The sequence below is a fragment of the Amphiura filiformis genome, chromosome 4, assembly GCF_039555335.1.
Source record: "Amphiura filiformis chromosome 4, Afil_fr2py, whole genome shotgun sequence".
Lineage (NCBI taxonomy): Eukaryota > Metazoa > Echinodermata > Ophiuroidea > Amphilepidida > Amphiuridae > Amphiura > Amphiura filiformis.
This window is the reverse complement of record NC_092631.1, coordinates 85,368,686-85,390,722: the sequence shown is the minus strand read 5'-3', so window position 1 is coordinate 85,390,722 and position 22,037 is coordinate 85,368,686. Positions and strand designations below refer to the sequence as shown.

At 36.3% G+C, this 22,037-nt stretch overlaps 1 protein-coding gene across 1 annotated transcript; it reads left to right on the top strand.

Annotated features, from left to right (window-relative positions):
- Positions 1–4,068: 4,068 nt before the first annotated feature.
- On the top strand, positions 4,069–20,187 carry LOC140151571 (uncharacterized). The gene is made up of 3 exons (XM_072173961.1): positions 4,069–4,182; positions 14,311–14,452; positions 15,677–20,187. The coding sequence occupies exons 2-3, from the start codon at positions 14,350–14,352 to the stop codon at positions 17,563–17,565; spliced, it is 1,992 nt and encodes a 663-aa protein (XP_072030062.1). The 5' UTR covers positions 4,069–4,182; positions 14,311–14,349; the 3' UTR covers positions 17,566–20,187.
- Positions 20,188–22,037: the final 1,850 nt, after the last annotated feature.

The following is a 22,037-nucleotide window of genomic DNA, read 5'->3' as shown; positions in this document are numbered from 1 at the left end:
CCGGAGGGGCGGGTGAATGTTTAACTTTAAGGTGGATACCTAAAGCCTCATCGTGGATAAATTTCACATACCCCTGTTATTTTTAAACTGAAATAAAATAAAATGATGAAATCACATAACCCCCAATCAAACTATTATTTCAACAATTCCAACTAGGCCCACATCGTCCAGACAATCAATGTAGTTGGAATGTGTCCCAGTCTCTGTGATTGAATAATGGTTTGATTAAATCCGGGATTAAATCTTGTCAATTTAAATAGTTACTTGTTCAAATAAAATGGAAACTATTTATTTAGATGTCCGTTCAAAGTGATAATCAAAATGAACAATAGGCGTATATCTCATCAAAACGAATAGTTACGGGATTAAAAAATATTAAAATGAGTAGGGCCCGGGGGGGTGGGGATTATATTCAGAAAAACAAAGTGTATTAAAAAAATTCTATCCAATTTATCAGAGGAAAAACCACAACATCAACTTGTATGGTGCCTAGGCATGAGTGTTGTAATACCCGTGCCATGAGCACAAAGCATGATGCCCTGGCATGCATGACTTGTCAGATTAGTCTTTACTTATTTTTTATTTGTATAGGCCTACTGCGCCAAAAAAGTATCTTTACACTTGGAAAAATAATCACAACTTCAAAACTGAACCATATTGGGGTACCGTACTTTTTAGTATATGTGACATGATCAAGGGGAATGAGTCGGACATCGCTAATATTGATTTTGAGATATTGGCAAAGAAATTGTTAAAATTCTTTTGTTTTATATTGTTTTCAGCGATTGATAAATTAACATAACTTCGCAAAGAAAAGTTGTATCAACATTGGGTTTTCAGTTTCTGAAAGCTCTAAGTGTCCGTTTTAGAAATATGTGTAAAACTCATTTTTGAGCAGGGTCGACATGTGACTCATTCCCCTTGATCATATCACATATTTGTTTTTTAATAGATGCACTATCTGATTCTGCACATTGACACCACAATGAATCCAATGTGACCTCAAGAAGTAAAGTTACAAGCAAGTTATTTTGTTTCAGTTTTCTTTTGTTCCTTCTGTTTAGTATAAAGGCACGCATAAATTAGCCATTCACCACTCAAACCAGATGTCTAGTCCGTGGAGTTTAGAATAGGCCGCTTGTGACTTTTAAAACTGGACCTTCACGGTCTAATCAAATGCTTGGTACTTTGCTTCTTGAAGTCACATTGGATTCAATGGGGTGTCATAATGTGTCGGATTAGATAGTGCATCAATTGAAACTTACCCTAATATGGTTCAGTTTTGAAATTGTGATTATTTTTCCAAAATTGTAAGGATACTTTTTTGGCACAGTCGCAGTATATATTGTCCTTCACACAGTTTTGTCTAACCTATTCGGCCTTTATAATATATTTATGTATAGGTTAATAATGTTGTTAAACTTGCTTTTCACAATGTCCAGCTTTGCCTTTCCTTGTCCACTAACTCGCCCGCTGTTCACCTTTTTCACTTTATTGTTGACAACTCCTTTTTGCCCACTATAAATATAAAAATACCGAGTGAATTAAATTGAACGTAAGTCGAAAAGTAGACATCAGAATTAAAAAATTTAAAAAGTAGCGCATAGCCTATTTTATTCTGCATCACATACTAAAATTTTATTTGATTCGATTGACTGGTTCCGAAGAAATTAACGATTACATAATGCCCGCATCAATGCAGTTAAGTTTGATCATAGGCGCTTTTTTACTCGAGCGCCGCTTCCTAACGTTTATGTATGTATCTCATTGAATTGGAAATTAGCCCATGATTTTATAACCCGACGGTGTCATATTATTCATGCTTTCACTGAAGATGAATAACAGTTCAAAACTTTGATTTCTGCAATTGGAAGTTTTCCAACTTTGATTCTTTAGGTTGGGCAAATATGTTACATTTTAACTTTCCACAGAACATTTGAGCCAAGAAAGACAATAATCAAATGCTTACAATTTGTTATTTTTGATACCATGCAACATTAATGTTGAAGTTTTAAAAGATTTAAACTTTGCATTACAATTTCAACTGTTACTCCAAAACTTTAATGTGTGTGAGAAATTTTTAAGCCAACTGGAATTCTTTAATGCAGTAATTCTTCATGCAATATTTATTTCAACATTAATGAAAAAATATATTTACAAGTACCGATCGTCATCTTACATGTACATAGTGCAAGTTTTAATTTTCAATATCGTGCAGGTGTTCAAATTTAAACAAAACCTAATTAAATGTTTTGCGAGAAACAGATTGTTTAAAAACAACGAAAAGGATTTCACCGAACAAAACACAAAGCCCATTGACAGTTAAGCACTATATTGTGCATTGTGTTGAATGATATTTCTTTCAAACTTGGAATGAAAGGAATTGATGCATGCGTTATGTAATCGCTCATTTCTTCGCAATCAGTCAACCGATTCCAGTAAAATTGACGTATAAGATGGGCTACACGCTGATGTTTAGATTTTTGGATTCAAATGTATATTTCTCGACTTACGTCCAAATTCATTCGCCCGGTAATTCTTTCTGAGACACCCCGTATACCCTCCTTTTGCCCCTTGCACATTAAACATGTTAAGTCAACTCACCATCTTTCTGCTAACTCGCCTTTCACCCTTGTCCACTAACTTTCAGTAACTCGCCTATCCCTTAACTCGCCATATTATATACCCAATCCGGCAATCCCCATAATAATATAATGTGTTATATTAATCATGATTTAGGCTGTGCAATAATTATGAGCCGGGGGGGGGCAAAACTTCAGATGGCTTGCTAAAATTGCTTCCCCTTCCTTCGGCCTGCCAAAATTGCCCCTCCCCCATGGCATGCCAAAAATCTTTGCCCCCCCCCTTTACACATGCCAAATTTTTGGGATCCTGAAATGGGCTGGAGTATGTTGCAAGCGCAGCGAGCAGGAAAATTTGCATATTTAAGCGTTTTATCTAAAATGTGTTCCATGAATATGTGCCAAAAATTGCCCCCGCTCGGCTTGCCAAAATTTGGTTGCCCCCTCCCTTTTGGCTAGCCAAAAATTTCTTGCCCCCAATTCAATTTTACTCTCCCACCAGGGCTCATAATTATTGCACAGCCCCTTAAGCGTAATTCAGTACAATTCACCTTTTCGGTAAATCCCATAAGCCTTTGCGAGTACACCTAGCTGAGAGCTTATCATTTGACGTCATGACGCCTTGCAATGCGCAGTAACGATGTTCAATAAACGATGCGCGCATCGGCGCAGATCTTCGTGATGTCAAATGATGAGGTCTCAGGTGTACTCGCAAAGGCTTATGGGATTTACCAAAAAGGTGAATTGTTATATGATGCAGGGCCCGTACGTCCGTGTCTAGAGAACGGCATTTTTGCCGCAGCTCTGTGGACTATGACCATGATGACATAAAGGGCTATCATTTTCTTCGGAAGGGGTCCCAAATTTACAAAAAGTCAGCGTCAATAAAATTGCGACCCTCCTATTTTGGCAACAAACATTTTATGAACCCCCCACACCGATACACCTTACCCCTAAAACAGGCTAAAATTGTTTAGAAATCAGACTTTTTTAATAAAATAAACGCACTTTCTGTGGTCATCTTGTGACTTTTCTTTCCAAAAATTTATGACCACCTCCCCACCCCCGTATATTTGGGACCCCCGGGATGATAGCCCTTAATAAGTAAATATATAGGGCCTAATTAGTCCTTGGTTTCTGATGTTTTTTTATTTTTTTTGTATGTTGGAGTCCTCGAGTGGATCACAACTTGAAGTGCCCCTGTTCCTTTATTACCCGGCTTTATTAGCGGTAAAAGAAGGGGCGAAAGTGTGGTTATAGCAGAACCGCGCGAAAGTGAAAGTGCTTGGGTGTGAAAGTGTTAGGGTGCTAAAGTAATAGTGTGCCGGTGCATAAACAAAAATGATGTGTCAAGTTTTGTTTATACCTGATCGTCTTTGTGGATAAGCGAATCGCACTTTCATTATGCTCCGTATGCAAAAACGGCTTCTTTTGTGCACACTGAGCATGCGCGCGACATATTTTTCTACAACAGCGATCAAGTGTAAACTGAGAGTAAACCATACACACTCCCCAACGATTTTGCACAGTCGTGATAGCATGCATTAGGATGATTAGGAGAAACTTCAAGGAAAAAGAAGACTGAAAGTAGTCGTTTCAGGTAAATGCCACCTTTTTGTCACCTTGCCCAAGTCTCAATATTTTACCTGTATTTTGTATCGTATATATACATGCATAAAATACATACCCACAATCCCGCATGTCATGCCTGTTGTATTTTTATTAATCAGTCAATGACAATGCAATGTCAGTAAACTTATAAGCTTAAACTTTAAAGCTTAAACTTTAAGCTTAAACTTTATTCAGACTAGCATGCAGCATTATATGCATGTATGATAAACTAGAACTAAGTCTTAGTAGTAGTAAGAGTATGAGCGGCGTGAGCCGCGAATATTCTTACAAACTAGTACTAAAGTAGCACCCACCAAAATACTCTTATAAGTGGGAGGTGTGCTCTTATAACCATCTGTCTTGGTCTCAAACTTGTCATCAACTCCATTTTGTTTATCTATAAACCTGTCACCAACTGCATTTCCTTTACATTTCACAATCTGAGTTGATCTACATGTAGGGACAATGCAGATAATTGGGTAATTAATTAATTGGATGGGTCTGAGGGAGCAAGGTAGATGGTCATTGTATGTGTCTGGATTTATAGACTGCGTTTGACAGTTTAGTTGTTGCGTGACAGCCTTGATTCCTTCATACATTCATTTTTCATTCATCACATTATTTTCATTCATTATTTTCTTTCCTATCTTTCTTTCTTACTTTCATTCGTTCTTTTCTTCTTCCTAATCCTATGCATTTCTTTCTTTCCTTTCAATCTTTCTTTCTTTCTTTCTTTCTTTCTTTCTTTCTTTAGTGCTGCTTTTGATAGGGTAGATCATACAATTTTGCTGCAAAAGCTTCATTACCATGGTATCAGGAATAATGTTCTTAACTGGATTAAAAGTTTTCTTTCAGATAGAAAACAGAGAGTTATCTTTGGCGGAGCTAAATCTGATTGGGCTTCAGTTACATCGGGAGTTCCTCAAGGTTCTGTTTTGGGGCCCATCTTGTTTCTGTTATTTGTAAATGACATTAATGAGAACCTGTCCACTCCCTTATTTCAATTTGCTGATGACCATACACTTGTACGTTCTATTCGCACTTTTGAGGATCACCTTGCTCTGCAGAAAGATCTTGACAGAATTCACAGGTGGACCATTGAGAATAATCTCCCCCTTAATGCTTCTAAGTGTGCTGTTGTTCATTTTTCGAGGTCTAGGGCTTGCAGTCTTTTTACATACAAGTTAGGTGGTATTCCAATTAAGGTTGTTGATGAGTATAAACTACTTGGTGTTGTTTTCAACTCTTCCTTATCGTTCACTTCACATGTTGATAATATCTGTAAAAGGTTTCTCGCCTAACTGGTTTTGTCATCAGAACTTCTCGCCATATGCACTTCAGTGCTCTTCTGCATCTATTTAAAGCATTGATACTCCCTCATCTTACATACTGTGCTGTAATTTGGAATCCTTGTCAGACTGGCCTGCTTGATAGGTTAGATAAGAGTCAGAGAAAGATTTCTAAAGTCTTGATGTATAGGAAGAGGTGTCCTTCTGATCTTTCATATGAGTCTAGATTAGACGAATTTGGATTACTTAAAACATGCAACTTATTTGATTTGTTAAGGTTGATCTTCTGCTTTAAATTGATTAATGGAATTGGTCCTTCTTCTTCCTTTTGCCAATTTTTCAAGCCTTCTAAGGTTAAAGAGCTTAGATATCTCCACTGTAGTTCTCATACCAATGCCTTTTTCAATTCTGTTTTTGTTTCCTTTCCACGCTTGTGGAATGAACTTCCACTGATGTCCGCTCTGCCCTCCCTTAACTTGTTTAAGGCAATGTGTAAAGAACATTTTATGATGTAATTATGTAATTCATATGCATGTATATCTAAAAATGTTTTGGAAACTTACATAGTTCCAATAGTTGTATAATTTGAGTTACATGTAGGCCCACTCTAAGGTAGTAACATTGTTCACATGTGTATTAATTTATTTTGCTGCCGCGGCCTATCTTGTGCTCTGTTGACACATCCTATGTGCATATGTTATGTCTTAGAGTGTTCACTCTTTTGAATGTATTATTATTTTTATATGTACTTATAATCAGGAAAGAAGAACACATTGTGTTTGGACTGTTTAGTCTATTTCTTCTTTCCTGGATTGTCATTTAAATTGCTTTTAGTGTTTTTTTCATGTTTGTAATTTATGACAATTGAAATAAATATTATTATTATATTATTATTTCTTTCTTTCTTTCTTTCTTTCTTTCATTCATTCATTCATTCATTCATTCATTCATTCATTCATTCATTCATTCATTCATTCATTCATTCATTCTTTCATTCATTCATTCATTGAAAATCCCAAACTATTATTAAGGGTATCTTAGCTTAACCAACTAGGTCCTTCATACATGTTTCAAACATCAGTCAACTATGGTACATCTGTTGTCACTGCTACTAATTGAAAGGTGGTCTCTTAACAAGAATGATCTGGTTTAGTTTTGTATGCGAGGTGAAGGACAGAGTAGATGCCTAATTTGCAAATCCAAAAGGGTTTTACACTCACCTATGTTTACAACATCAATCTGTCTCAAAATTAAGTATGTCACATATCTGTTAATTGTCACTTACTACTATAATTGAAAGTGTTCTCTTATTTATTTATTTATTTATTTAAACTTTCTTTAGGCAGGGTAGCCCCTTCAATGACTAAGCACTGATTTCCAAGGAGGCCCTGCAAGTACATAACATAGTTAAAACAACATAGTAAAACCAGAGAAGATGATAAAAGAGGAGGTCGCTCGCTGCCCACATCAAATAAATAATGTGTGTATCCGCCTATTGATGGAAACAATGATCTAATCCGATTGATCAACTAATACGATAAGTGGCTTTGCGAGTCACGACTGTCTAGCTCTAAACAGCGCATGCCCGGATATCAATTTGTGACGTCAGTTGACCGCGAAATATAATTTCTGTATTGTTTGGCATGACCGACTGGTAAGGTTGACCCAAGATCCCTGTGAAGAAGACCCTCATTTTGGATCCAAATAGCATTTTTGGACACGTTTGGACACAAAACGGGAGTATATGGAGAAACTGACACGAGTTTGAATAACTGATTGCACTAGTTTTAAGTTTCCGGCCGTGTGTCCTGAACTCGCCACCCTTAGCGTTACATGACAAATATTATGAATTTTTACACCAACCGGGTTTCTAATTAGATTATCTCGACAATCATCAACCCTAAACTAGCAAAAGTATACATTTTTGGAAAGCTCAAGGCATAAGCAATTCAAATATATACATTTCAACTCATTATACAGGGTGACCTGCAAGTTATACAGGGTGGAATAAAAAAGATTTTGATAAAAAAATGGGTCACTCAATGCATTGCTTATTACCAACTTACAGTAATAAACTGGAAGTAAACAACATTCATTTGGTTAGAGGATATGGAGAGCCAACTGACTTAGAAACCAAAATCACAGCTGTTTGGTAATCTAGGAATATAGGGTGTCCCAAAGTATGTTAGATTTTTTACAATTCAACATATTTTGAACCTAAACATTTTCCCCTAACCCATACAGAAAAAATATGTCCATATTTAGATTCCTCGTCAAATTTCCTTCAGAAAATCTATACTTTGACTATGATAGGATAAGTAATTAAAATTTTACAGTAACTTTTAGATTTTGAAGACATCTGCATTACTTACTACAGTGTTTAATATGACAACGGGTAGTTTTGTATGGAAAAGTTTGTATTTTCTAGACTAAACCAATCATAAATTATTAAAAACAATTAGTAGAATTGTTTAGCTGTAAGGCCATGAGTGTTTTAGATGCTAAATAGAGTCCAAATCCAATTTACAGCCTTTACAGAAGCAGATTAGGCACTAAAAATACAAATCCCATAGAGTTTGTGTGTACCACATCCCCCACCACCACATCCCCCACCACCGCCATCCTGCCCATTCTGAATTCTATGAAACACAGTGTCAGTATTAAAAAAGTTCAAGTATTTCTTTTTACAGGGTTGAAAGTGCATTTTATTTAGCAATAAAATGAGACCACAAGCATGACAATACCTTCTTGCTTGACAGAGATATCATCATTTGTTTTGAGTCGACTTTGGCAAAATGTAACGTCGCCACCTTTTTTTGGTGGCGGGCTCAAGACACACAACCTTCCGTAAACTGCCGCAAATATTCAAATGCTTATCATTTAAATTTCTTTTCCTTTGACCTTATATTAATTTTACTGGAAAATTAATTATGCTTGACTTTCCATAACTTAACAAAACTTTTGATTTTTTTAATGGGAGTTGCGTTATATATGATGCTTTTTCACTTGTTTAAACATCATGGTCACCCTGGTTAGTATTATTTGTTTTAAAGAAAAAAAAGCATGATTTGACTGCTTGAAATTGGGAATTTAACGATGTACTTCCGTGTGGGAATATTTTCTCCACTAAGAGAACTACCGAATCAGTCGAGCGTGTGTCGGATGAACAGATTACCACAAAGGAAGCTTCAAGTGGTATTTTAAGTACCCATAACAAAGAAAAGTGAATGGAGGTTAACTGTGGGTAATCGGATTATATGTTCGAGCGATCTCCTCTTTTCTCATCTTCTCTGGTAAAACATAACATAATTAATACAATACAGCAAAATGTGAGATGCAGATTTGTACAATGATAATATAAATTAAAACTAATTTACATGACATCACCATGTACAGTGATAACAACATTTTACAAAAATATTATTTCAAGGCAGGTTTTACAAATGCAGCATTCTTAAGTTGGAAAATACTCATGTTATCAAAGTTATTACAAATACTAACAGGAAGATTATTCCAAAGTTTAACTGCTCTCATTTGGAAAGTGCGCTTACCAGCATTATTATTCCAAGATGGTTCATGTAATAAATTAAAAGTTTGACTTCTGGTACCTTTTGAATGAACAGAGTGCATGAAGGTAAACTGAGATGAAAGATAAGATGGAGCAGTACCTTTAAGACATTTAAAGATTAGAGTTAACATGTGATTATTCCATCTGTCATTTAGTTTAACCCATTTCAAAGAATTCATCATCTCATTAATTGGACATCTTGGGTCAGCAGACAGGATTATACGTGCTAATCTGTTGTGAAGAACTTGAAGTGCACTTGAGAGCTCATTTGAACAATTAGACCAGACTGGACTACAGTAGTCAAAGTTGGGCATAACAATAGCATTTGCAAGCATAATTAGGATATAATTAGGAATATAATATTTAACACGTTTTATAACACCACATCTTTTGGAGATATCTGCTGACAATTTACTTACATGTTCTGACCAAGACATAAAAGAATCAAAAACAACACCAAGGTATTTGAATTGATTAACACGCTCAATATAATCATTGTTGTAATACAAAGTGATATCATTAAATTTATCAAGAATATGACGTGTACCAAACACCATGTTCAAATTTAGTTTTCTTTACATTTAAAGTAAGATTGTTAGTTTGAAACCAGCTAGCTATTTTAAGTAAGTTTGATTGAAGCTCAGATTCAAGAATAGTTGGATTATCAGAAGTACAAAGAAGTGTTGTGTCATCTGCATACATAGTACATTTACAGGTGACATTATTAGGAAGACTGTTTACAAAAATGATGAAAAGAAGTGGCCTAAGTATTGAGCCTTGAGGAATACCAATATTTATATTACTAAAATCAGAAATACAAGAATTAATATTTACAACCTGTGATCTTCCACTAAGATATGATTTAAACCACTCTAACGAACATCCAGTAATACCATAATCACAAAGTTTATCAAGCAGGATGGCATGATTCATGCAGTCAAAGGCTTTACTTAAATCAAGGAAAATTGCCCTGTTGCACGACCTTCATTCATGTTGTTCAAAATATAATCTTCAACATCAAGTAAAGTAGTAGTGGTAGAGTGATTGGCACGGAAGCCAGACTGATTAACTGAGAGAGACCATTATTGGTTAAATAAGAATAAAGTTGATTGTGAACAGCTCTTTCAACAATTTTAGAAACAATTGGAAGAACAGAAATTGGTCTGTAGTTTCCTACATCAGATTTATCACCAGCTTTGAAAATAGGGGTAACTTTAGCCCTTTTCCAATCTGCTGGGAATATGGATGTACAAAGAGACAAATTACAAATATATGACAGAGAGATACATATGTACGGAGCTGCTAATTTGAGCAGCTGAACGCTGAAATTGTCCAGACCAGGTGACTTATTATTAGGCAATTTACAAATATGATCATAGACAAAATCAGGAGTAATGTAACTGAAGTTAAAATTACTCTTTGGTTTAGATACATTTGGTGAACAATTATTATTTAGATCATGTGAATTAATATTATTAAATTTATCTGCAAGATGAGTACCGATTGAAGTAAAGTACTCATTAAAAACATTTGTGGTTTCTTTAGGTGATGATGTAAAGCCATTCTCAGTTTTAACACTTGAGGTTGTTGGACAAGATTTGTTAGGAAGAAGTTTCTTAAGAGTAGACCATAATTTCTTTGAGTTATGAACATTATTAGCAATAGATTCAGAATAAAATCGTTTCTTAAGATAGTAACGCATGTTGTTAGCTTTGTTACGATATGATTTTGCTTCTTGCCAATCATGAGGGTCATTTGTTTTGTGTGCTTTGGCATAGAAATAATCACGATCCTTACATAATGTGAGGAATTCACTGTTGACCCATTCTGGTTGTGAGCCCTTAACACGCTGTTCTTTGACAGGGGCATGGGTATCACAAACACTATTAAACAAATCTTTCCACACTTCCCAAGCTTTATCAACATCATTATAATTATACACTACATTCCAATTTATATCACTCAGAGATTTTTCAAAGTCATTTTCATTGAACTTTTTATATGATCTTGATTTTGTCATTTTAGGCAGCGACTTAATTTGTTTGTTAACTTCTGAACAAGATAAATAAGTGAGTGGTCACTAAGACCAAGGCTGTGGACACCAGAGGTAGTTATAGTCTCTGGCCTAGAGACAAATGCAAGATCAATAATAGTGTTAGTCTTTGGAGTAATCGAGTGAAATCATTAATAAGCTGGCTAAGCTGAGAGTGATTTGCCAGACCAGAAATTTTTCTTGAAAGAGAAGGTTTTGAAATATCAAGGTTAAAATCACCAAGAATAAAAATATCATCATAAACAGTCGGAAGCACAATTTTGGAACATGGAATCAATTTGATCAAGGTAATCTGCTTTTGCATCAGGAACACGATACACCGTACCTAGAATAATTGGTTTTGTGTGAGGGAGATAAATTTCCACCCATAATGCTTCTACATCATTAATAAGAAGATCTGTATTTTCTTTAAAGTTAATACAATCCTTAATATAACAAACAATACCTCCATGTGTAAGATGTTTTCTGTCAATTCTACACAAATTATAATCATTAATTTTAACTTCAGAATCATCAATATCATTAGACAACCAAGTTTCTGTTAAGCACATAATATCAATATCATTATTGTGAAGAAAAATATCAATGTAATCAACTTTGTATCTGAGGCTTTGTATATTAAGATGAGCAATTTTTAAACCTTTACCAAGAATACAATTCAGATCAACAAAAGGCTCATTACAAAAAGGAAGCTCGTTCAAACAAGTCCTATAGAAACAAGATTCACACCAGAAAGAGGTATTTTCGTCACAATCAATATCAATACAACTTCTATGAAACAATAAAGAACACTGGATACATGAAAAAGTTTTCTGCACAGGCATAATTTTCCTAGAGCATGTGCCACAGGTATTGTTTACAATAGAGACATTTTCATGAACATTATTTGGTATGTCATTTACATGAACATTATCAAAGTTCTCTTCTCGTATGGAAAGTTCTCTTCCAAAAAGATACAATGCAGTTCATATTGCATTGTACAATTTAAATATGGAAAATTATAGCACTGCTGGGAAAGGGTACGGTGTGCTACTAGAAGAATAAAATGCTGGGGCCCGTGGCGGGTGTGGGGGGGTGAACTGAAGGGCACTCATATACTTTCAATTGAAAAAAAGTTTGTGTTGTCAATTTCATTTGTCATCCTCAAGCAGGCCCTCAAAATTGCACACCCTAAACACTGATCTGGAGCATGTGAAAAATGAAAATACCAACCTGTGAAGATGAAGCACTGCGCAGTCGCACCAGAAACGCTAGCAGTGACCACCGGCAAGCCGATATATATATCGATCACTCCACCGCTTTGCCCAAGCAGTGCCCAGCATTGCTTGGAGTTGAATTCAAATAAACTCGGAGCGGTGGGCCACTCTGATGTATGAGGACAAAATACGATTTTGGAATTGGAGAGGTGCTGAGTGGCTTTCATCAGAGTCATGTTGCTGCTGCTCAGCGATGTGCGGTCATGTGCCGCTCTGCTTGCAAACAAGTGCAAGTGGCATGATAAATCGTCACACCGGAGTCAGCGGCAAGCGGCAGAAAGTGTGAAACCACAGACAAGAAAGTATATACCGGTACCCAGCATTATGCTGGTTTCATACTTTCTTGCCACTTTGAAGATTTTACTTCACTGCGCAGTCGCACCAGGAACACTAGCGGTGACCAGCGACAAACTGATATACATGTATCAATCACTCCACCACTTTGCCGCGCAGCAGCACGCTATGAGAACAAAATACGATTTTGAAGCAGTGCTGAGCGGCAATGGTGGCTTTCAGAGTCATGCCGCTCAGCGGTGTGCCGCTCCACTTGCAGACAAGTGCAAGCGGCATGATGAAGCGCCACGCCCCTCAGCAGCAAGCGGCAGAAAGTATGAAACCAGCTGATATAGGACCCTTTTTACTGACCAATAATATTTAGGCACCCACCCAGCTCTTACTGTCAAGACTGTCATTTTCCAGAAAAATATGAGCTTTCTTCTGTTACCAAATGCCAGTTTTGATATGGTGGATGAAGCTATCAATCGGGGATTACGTCACAAGTATAAAGCTGAACTTATACTTGATCGCTTTTGCAGAAAAGCGTTTCTTACGCATGCTTAGTGTTTACTTTTTTCAGAGTCAAGCCGATGAATCGATACAAATCACTGCGTCATCGTTTTTGCAATGACGCATGACACTTGAATGCATCAACCAATCATTTCCAACCAACTGGATCTATTAAAATCTACCTTTCTCGATTATTAACTTTCGGTTATGAGCAGGATGTTCTAATATTTTGTCATGGCATTAATTAATATTATAATTGTCTGCAATCACTATCGCCGTGATAAGTTTATGCAAAAGCAATGAGCGATGCATCGCAAAATTCTTTTCCAAAAGTTGTACATTGCAATCTATCAGCGATCGAGTATAAATTCAGCTTTTTATAGAGCTGTCAAATATTTAAAGCTGAGAGGGCAAAGCATTAAAAATTAATTTAGGGGCTGTGACAGTGTGTAATAATTATGAGCCCTGGTGGGAGAAATTTTTTGTGAGCCAAAAGGGGAGGGGCAAGCTAAGAGGGGGGGGGGGGAGGACAAGGAATTTTTGGCACACATTCATAATCATGGGGCACCTTTTAAATAAAGGGTAGTTCTTTAATTAAAAAAACACCCCTTCTTCCATTAAAATTAGTGTTTTGCGACCCTAATCGCGGATCCGAGCGGATCCTCGTTTAGCTTTTCAAATCCACGCTTTCTTTCACACGGATGCTTACAAGTATAATTCTGATTAGACCCCCGGGCTTATGGGGTGCTGTATAAATACATGCGTATATTTTTATGCTAGTAATAACTTGCAAATTCAATGTCCAAATCAACTGAAATTTTGGAAAAAGGCTTTTTCTTGGATTATCTATTGAACCATGCCCTAAAAAGAGGATTATGCTAAAATCATGAAATACCGTAAAACCCCGTCTACAAGCATATAGAGTGCTTCTGATGAAAACTAAATTAATCCAGTCACCATTATGGAATTAGAGCAAATAAGTTACAGATCCAAGCACATACAAACAAGTATTATTGTAAGACCAATCTATTGAATTGGCATGTTTATGCATGTATCGTATTAATTAAACTTTCATCAAAAACACTATATATGCTTGTAGACGGGGTTTTACGGTACCTAATTGAATACATATAATTGCTGTAAATCTTTTTCTTTTGTATATCAGGTTTACCTATGTGCAACTAATACATATTGGAGCTATACCATGTCATTTCATGGCCCATCCACCAATCCAGGACTGATGAGTTTCCCCAGTGCACATGATGCTGATGACGGTACACATTCGTTGAGTGAAGAGCATACAAATGGTATGAAATATGATTTCATTACAAACAAAATCATGTGACAGGTTTATGTTTATTACATGTTTTTAGACCACTTGACATCATTGTTTATCTACAAAGGTGAGGGACGGGTCTATCGATATGCTTGAACGAACCGCTACACTGTTCAATGGCTTTCTTGTACTATATGAAATATGGTGGGCGATTTAAAATGCACATGTGCCCTGAGCAAACTACGATCCGTCACGCACACTGCAGAGCAAAGAACGATGGAAATTGCCATATTAAATTGGCGCGCACACTGCTGGGCAATGACATCACATGTCAAGTAGTCTATAACTAGGCCTTATTTCAGCTCCTCTCAGAATTCTTGTTCAAATTAGGTAAAAATAACTAAAGTTTGTGTGCCCTTGCCCAAACTACTATATAATCTATCTTGCATTAATTAAAAAAGTTTTTACTTTGCACAAGAATATGGACCATCAGAGAAGATATATCTCACACTTCCAACAATGCATTTCTTCCCTATACCGATTTGCTATTCAGTCCAATATGGGTTGATAGTGACAAAAAATACCTCAATAAACAGAGCTCATCCAGATCTTGCAATTGAGGTATGTCTTGTCACTATTATCAAGCAATATTATACTGAATAGCAAATCAGTACACAAAAGAAATGCATTATGGGAAATGTATGTATGTTCTCTGATGATCATGAACCATTATTTTGGAAATTCCAGAAAAACATTTTTTGCTGAACCATGGAATGGTATCAGCCTACATGTATATTAGTGAATGTTACTTACTTACTTACCAACCTTTTGGTCTGAAATGGACATATATCTTTAAATGCCACAAAGGTATGAACCCCCAAATGGTGTCAAATGAAAGAGGAAGAAGTTTAAGAATATAATAAAAACATTTTCCCAGGGGTGGCACTCATAATAAGCCCTGGGTCCATATTTATATGGGTCCTTTTCATATCCAGCTGAAGTCTGAAGGTTTCAATTTCACAACATTGGTCCATCCGTCAAAAATAGGTATATGTGTGGCTGCTGACCAGATTTAAATGAAAATCTACGGTAATTTTAACATACCGGAATCAGATGAATGAGAGTCTGCACAGTTTATTAGTCATAATCTTGCTGGTGATGTGTTAGTTTTTTCTGTTCTCATTTCTAATTGTCTTTGCGTTAATAAGTGCAGTCAACCATTGTATTTTTGTTTTCTTTTGTTTCCCCCGTGCAGGAACTTCACAAGTACAAGTAAAAACATCTACCAGTACCAACAAGTCATTAGAATCACCAAAGCAAGATAACGCTACCATTACAAGAAAATATAAGTTGAGAAGAAAAGAAACTGAACTCAAAAGACAAAGAAAACCAATCAGGAAAGGGCACTTCATCTGTGAACATTGTGGGCTACTCTCCAAGTGCAGGACAACTGTTCCAATAACTTCTGTAAGAAAATGTATCAGCAACAAGAATTTGCAAAGAGATCCAGCCTCACAAGAGCAACCCATTAGTGGCACTTGTGTAAATTTGAAGAGTAGAAAATGCAAAAATATAGATGCTGATAGATTTAGTAATGAGAGTACAGTACAGGACATCAAGAGCATACAAGATACATCACAAAATATGATCAGGGCAGGTGTGATTGAAGCAGAACTAAACTCATACTTGTGTGGAAAGTGTCATCAAGGATTTGATAATATTGAACTTTTAATTGACCATGTTAGATCCTGTAAAAATTATAGTGTGTTGACTGATGCGGGAAATGAAGCCAATACATGTAGGAGTGATGAAAAGGTCACATCTGAGGCCAGCACAGAGATCAAATTGTGTCTAGAAACAGAATCTGATGTTCAGTTAAAAACACAATCTGAGAACAAAACATTGTCAGGGTCTGTGGAACAATCAAGCAAATTAAGCAATGACAAATTGAGAAACGACAATGGAAAGGGCATGTTGAAAACAAGGTCTGGTCGCAGAGCTGGATATTTGGTTGTTGGAAAGAGGAAGGCTAAAACAATTATCAAAAATAACAATGGGCGGAGAACTGGGAAAACAAATGAAAGTGATGAGGAGAATAAAGAAAGAGACAAAGGAATCGATGCAAATAATTTGTTAAAAGCAAGGCGAAAGGAAGGGACAAAAGAGAAATCAGACAACAAATTGCAAGTTAATACTACAAGATCAAGACAGAAGGCCAAAGATTTGGCAGAAAATCAAAATGAGATAATCAATGCTACAGATAATGATGAGTGGTTTCCTGAAAACGATGACGGCAATACAATAAATGAATCAACGAAGACGGACAAATCAAAATTAAAAACAAATCTAACCAACAAATGCACTATATGTCACAAAACATTTTCACAAAAGTCTTCCCTTTATAGGCATTGTAGTCTTGTTCATAAAGGCATCAAGAAACATGAATGTAAGACATGTCATAAAAGATATCAGCAGAAGCACAATCTGACAAAACATAAATGTATAGGACAGCATTTGCCAGTGTCTAATTCACTTCTTTGCATCATGTGTGGCAAACATTTTTCGAGTGCAGGCTCCTTGAAACATCATGAAAGAACTTTACACGCTGAATCTAAACAGTTTAGTTGTCCCACTTGCGGGCGAGCCTTCGCAAGTGCTGGAAACATGAGGGAACATTTAAAGGCGGTACATAATGGAAGGTCATACTTATGCGACCTTTGTGGACGATCGTTCTCATTCAAGAACAGCTATAATAGACATCAAAGATCCCACACAGGAGCAAAGCCATACAAGTGCCGGCACTGCGATAGAGCGTTTTCATCATGCGAAGGACGTCAATTACACGAGATGACACATGTGACAACAGAGAAAGTTCAGTGTGAATACTGTGGAAAAAGAATGAAGAATTTACTGTGTGTGTCATATCATATGAAGAAACATCATGGGAAAGATGAGAACAGAGGTTTTCAGTGTTACAGGTGCAGGACTAAGTATGATAGTAATATAAGCTTGGCAAAGCATATGGAAGAATGCCACAAAAATCAACTTGTATGTCAGTATTGCTACAATACTTTTAGTTCCAAATCAAATTTAAACCAACACATGAGAACACATTCTGTGGTGGTAGAGGAATCTATGATGTAGGCATATTATATTTTTGAAAAGTTTACAATGCTGGACACAATTATGACACGCCTGAAATATTTCTATGACCATGATAATTCGGTTTTAAACTATGTGTTTGTTTCACATGACCAACAAAATGTTGCAGATTCAAAAGTTTGTTTGCTTGTTTACTCAGAGTGGGTGTTGGCCAAGCAGTATTCTTTTTAGGGCTGTCATCCACAAGGTCTTTGTCGACAATGTTGTCGACAAGGCACATTTTCCCGACAGTCGACAATACTAGTCAAATTGTTGACAAGCAAGAAGGAACAAAAATGTTTACTAGGCATGTAGCAGTATGCTCCAGCATGGCAGCATCACACAATGATTGCGATGGCTAAGCTGCAAAAGTTTAATAAGAGAACAAAAATGGAATACTGCACCATCTCCCCAACCATCTTTTCCAAACTTCCCTTATTCAAGAGCGCATTTTATGTTTATGAGCAAGCATAGCGCATATTCAATGGTAATCCATACTTTTTCGGAGTATTTTTCATACTTTGTTTTTACTTTTGTGACGATCACAGTGTTTTGGCAGTCAGGACCATTGGTCAATTTAGTTGATCTGATTTGTTGTCTACATGTATGTCGACAACGTGTCGACGTCAGGATTTGTCGCAAAGCCAAAAGCTTGCCGACGACAGCCCAAATTCTTTTACAAGTTTATAAATACCCACTAGGTTTTTGTTTTAACTCAATTTACATTAAACATCAGTCTGCCTAAGTCCCATTTCAGTTTTAAAATGTAAATTGCCTAACACACAACTCTGCAAAGTAAATATATTGTTATCAAAGTTTTAATTTAGGTAAACAAATCGAGTAAACTACTCACGTCTTTAGCTTTCGCCATCTCGGATGATGGCTTTCTCAAAAGTGACTTGGTTCACTGCTTCTCCCGTGGAAAGCGGCTGTAGCCTCATTCCCAGAGTGTGATGGTACAAGCAGTGAGTCATATTTGAGTGAGTGGATTTGTTTACCTAAATTAAACCTTTGATAACCAAACCAATCCTACAGATGAAACTGTTCAGAAAATTATTGTTGTTTACCATCATCAATTTTTGGTCTTAATTTCTCTTCTTTTCATTGCCTTGGGATACCTGGCATATTTTGCCAGGTATCCCAAGGTACCAGTATAACATTTCACATACAGAGCTATGAGTTTAATCCTTTTAATATCATGTTAAACATTCTTACTCAAAAGATTGGTACAAGTATCTCATAAAAATACTGTTGAGGAAAATTAATTGAGCAATCATTTGAGTAACATTTTTTAACAGGGTATTAAACTTATAGCGCTGATACTATTACCTGATGATATGACTAATTATGAGTATCTTTACCAAGGTAATTTTTTGCAGAAAAGAGTTGAAAAATTGAAAGCCAAAATGGACCATTTTATTGGAAGAAGAATTCGTTTGGTAGGATGTAATAAATCACTTCAAATTTTCAATAAAATGGTTGTCCATGATTAATACAAGTGTTACTTTTAACTTGTAACTGGCATGTTAAAAGTTCAGCCAAATGATCTAGTCATGTCATTTCATATATCGCCCATGTGACTCGCACACTAATATGAATATTTTCACCAAGCTTCTAGTTTGAAGAGAAAAGGTGGATTAGTGAAAGCCTAATTTTAGCGCGTCTTTGACTCACAGCGTCATTTCCATTTGTAAATTTTACATAGTCGTATCCACTGGTGTTTTGTTTGTGTGATTAGATACATTGTGACTATAGTTACTTGTGCAGAGAACATGAATCATTAAACTCTTTTGTATAATTACACAGCATGTGATTGAATTTGTCATTTTGGTCAAAGTGTAACGCGACTAACGTGGAATTACCCTTAAGATGATTTAATTTAAAGCCACAACAGCAAAAGACATGTGAAAATGGGAGGTTAAATACAGTCCGTAAACAAGTTGGTCTAATGTTAGACCTGGTTTAACTTTGGAGGTTAGACTTTATTCTTTTCCTTTACTTCTAGTAAAGTCCAAAATTAAACTACACATGTATCTAATAGTATCTAATATTAAGCAAGATGTATTTGCCCTTAACATGATCTATGCTAATATAGAAAAAGGTATATGAATTCCAAAAAGTTACTTCTTCACAGGAATTATCTCCATAGTTAGACCAGGTCTGTTTTGTGCAGACAAACATAAAATAAGACTCAGCAGCACTATATATAATACATAGAACAAAAAAATCTTTATTTTTGTCAAATGTATATCAAATATACAAGTTCATGATTTTGTTAACATGGTAACAACAAAAATATTCTGCAAGTCTGTACTTTTGTCAGGAAGAAGAAAATAAAATGTTGAAATCAGGATTAATCTTGAAAACTAGCGTTGTATTATAGTCAGTATAGACCACTTGACATCACTGTTTATCAACAAAGGCGAGGGACTCGTCTATCGATATGCTCGAACGAGCCGCTACAGTGTTCAATGGCTTTCCTGTACTATATGAAATGTGGCGGGCGATTTAAAATGCACATGCCCTTAGCAGACTACGATGCGTACGCACACTGCAGGGCAATGACGCCACATGTCAAGTGGTAGACAATGTGACACAATTAATTTTGAGTTCTTGATGAAAACAGGCGATACATTCTACTTTGTTTTTAAAGTTAGAGAATCACTTGTAATGAAAAGTCCAGTTGTAATGAGGTTTGAAAGAATAATGAACAAAAATTGTCGCTACGTCGCTGCTAACCAAGACTCTGAAAAAGGTAACTTTTTAGGCAAAGAACAAAAATTGATTTTGAAAATTGTCAACATTAGACTCATTCTTTTTGAGTGTGTCACATGTGTTTATGCATGTTAGTAGACACATAATGTACATGTAGGCTGCATAAGGGACCGTTCATACACTTGTTAGAGGGGGGCCTGATGAAAAAAATTTCATCGCGAACATTTTTCGGGGCCCCCCTTTACAGACCTCAAAAATTTCAGGGCCCCCCTTTTTGACATGAAAATAATGGTTCAAGCCCATAGAAAAGCATATAAACTCAATTTTCCCTGGAAAAAAGTTGTGGTCTTTTTTTCAGGCCCCCCCTTAGGAGGGTCAACAAATTTCAGGGCCCCCCTTTTGCATCAGGCCCCCCTAACAAGTGTTTGTGAATGGTCCCTAAATATTATTAATTAGAGCTAAAACCACCTTCTCCTTCACTCCAAAGATTAAAACCAAACACACCACTAAGCCCTAACTAATGGCAACAAAGTTATAGTGCTCCTGGAGCACTGTGCGTCAACGAAAACTCAATTAATCTACACACCAACTTGTTTATTTTTTATAATAGCTCTCCTAATCCGAGACTGTTCCGCTTTGATAGTAAACTGACTTCCAAATAATTATCAAGCTATGTAACGTGACTGTGGCGTCAATTCTCGCTATTCGCAATAAGGGCGCCGCCAGCGGTTTGCGATGTATCATGGGAAAAATCGTGATGTATCATGGGAAAAGGTCGACATCAAGTCCGCATAATTGAATATTACCATGCTATTACATAGGAACACGTGACAATATTTTTGAGTTTGTCAATATATAGCGGTATTACCGCAAATCGATAGAAAAAAATTAATTGTGCACATTTCAAATCACATTATTAAGTATTATTGAGTATCGATTCGCGTGTAACACCTTTTTTTGACAAACTAAAAAAATATTATTTTTTCCTATGATACATCGCAAACATGGCGATGTCGCACCTTTTCTGATACATCACGTATTAAGTATATTGCCCGCCCCCCATTGTTTTAAAATTCAAATATGGTAGGCACATAACATGCATGACCCAGTTCTATTGTCATTTTGCGAGTGCGTTGGTTAACAGACTATCAATGAAAACTCATTTCAAATATCGCCTTGCTTACTGAGCTCTACATTGATTGGTCAGGCTGAGTAGCCGCTTACACAAGTCTTACACAAACGGCAAGACATAGTGAGACCACGGACGTGATATATAGAAAACTCGTCTGACATAGGATGTAAAAGTGAATTCCCACAAACTGCTGGGAACTGGAAGTCAATTTGCCTACAGATTGGAAGGGTCCATGTATCGGGTTTATTTAATGTTATATACATCTACATTACCAGTCGTTCTCCATGGACCCGAGGGAGGGTCTATACGTGTGTAATTCCTACTTGATTTCATAATAATGTCAACAAATTAAAGTTGAATGAAACCCCACTGCTCTTCTGGTTGATATAGCCGTATTACTCATGGAATTGTAAATTGTGATTGATGAAAGTGTGAAGTTTAAATTGTCATCAACCATTGTATGTTGTTGAATCTTAATACCTGGCCAGGCATGATGCATTAAACTGTTCATAGAAATCCATTCACAAAGTTGTCACATTGCTTTTTGTTTGTTACACAATGGGCTATTCTATTTGAAATCCATACACCACTGTCCATGGAAGACTTGACCATAATCGTTCAAACAGGA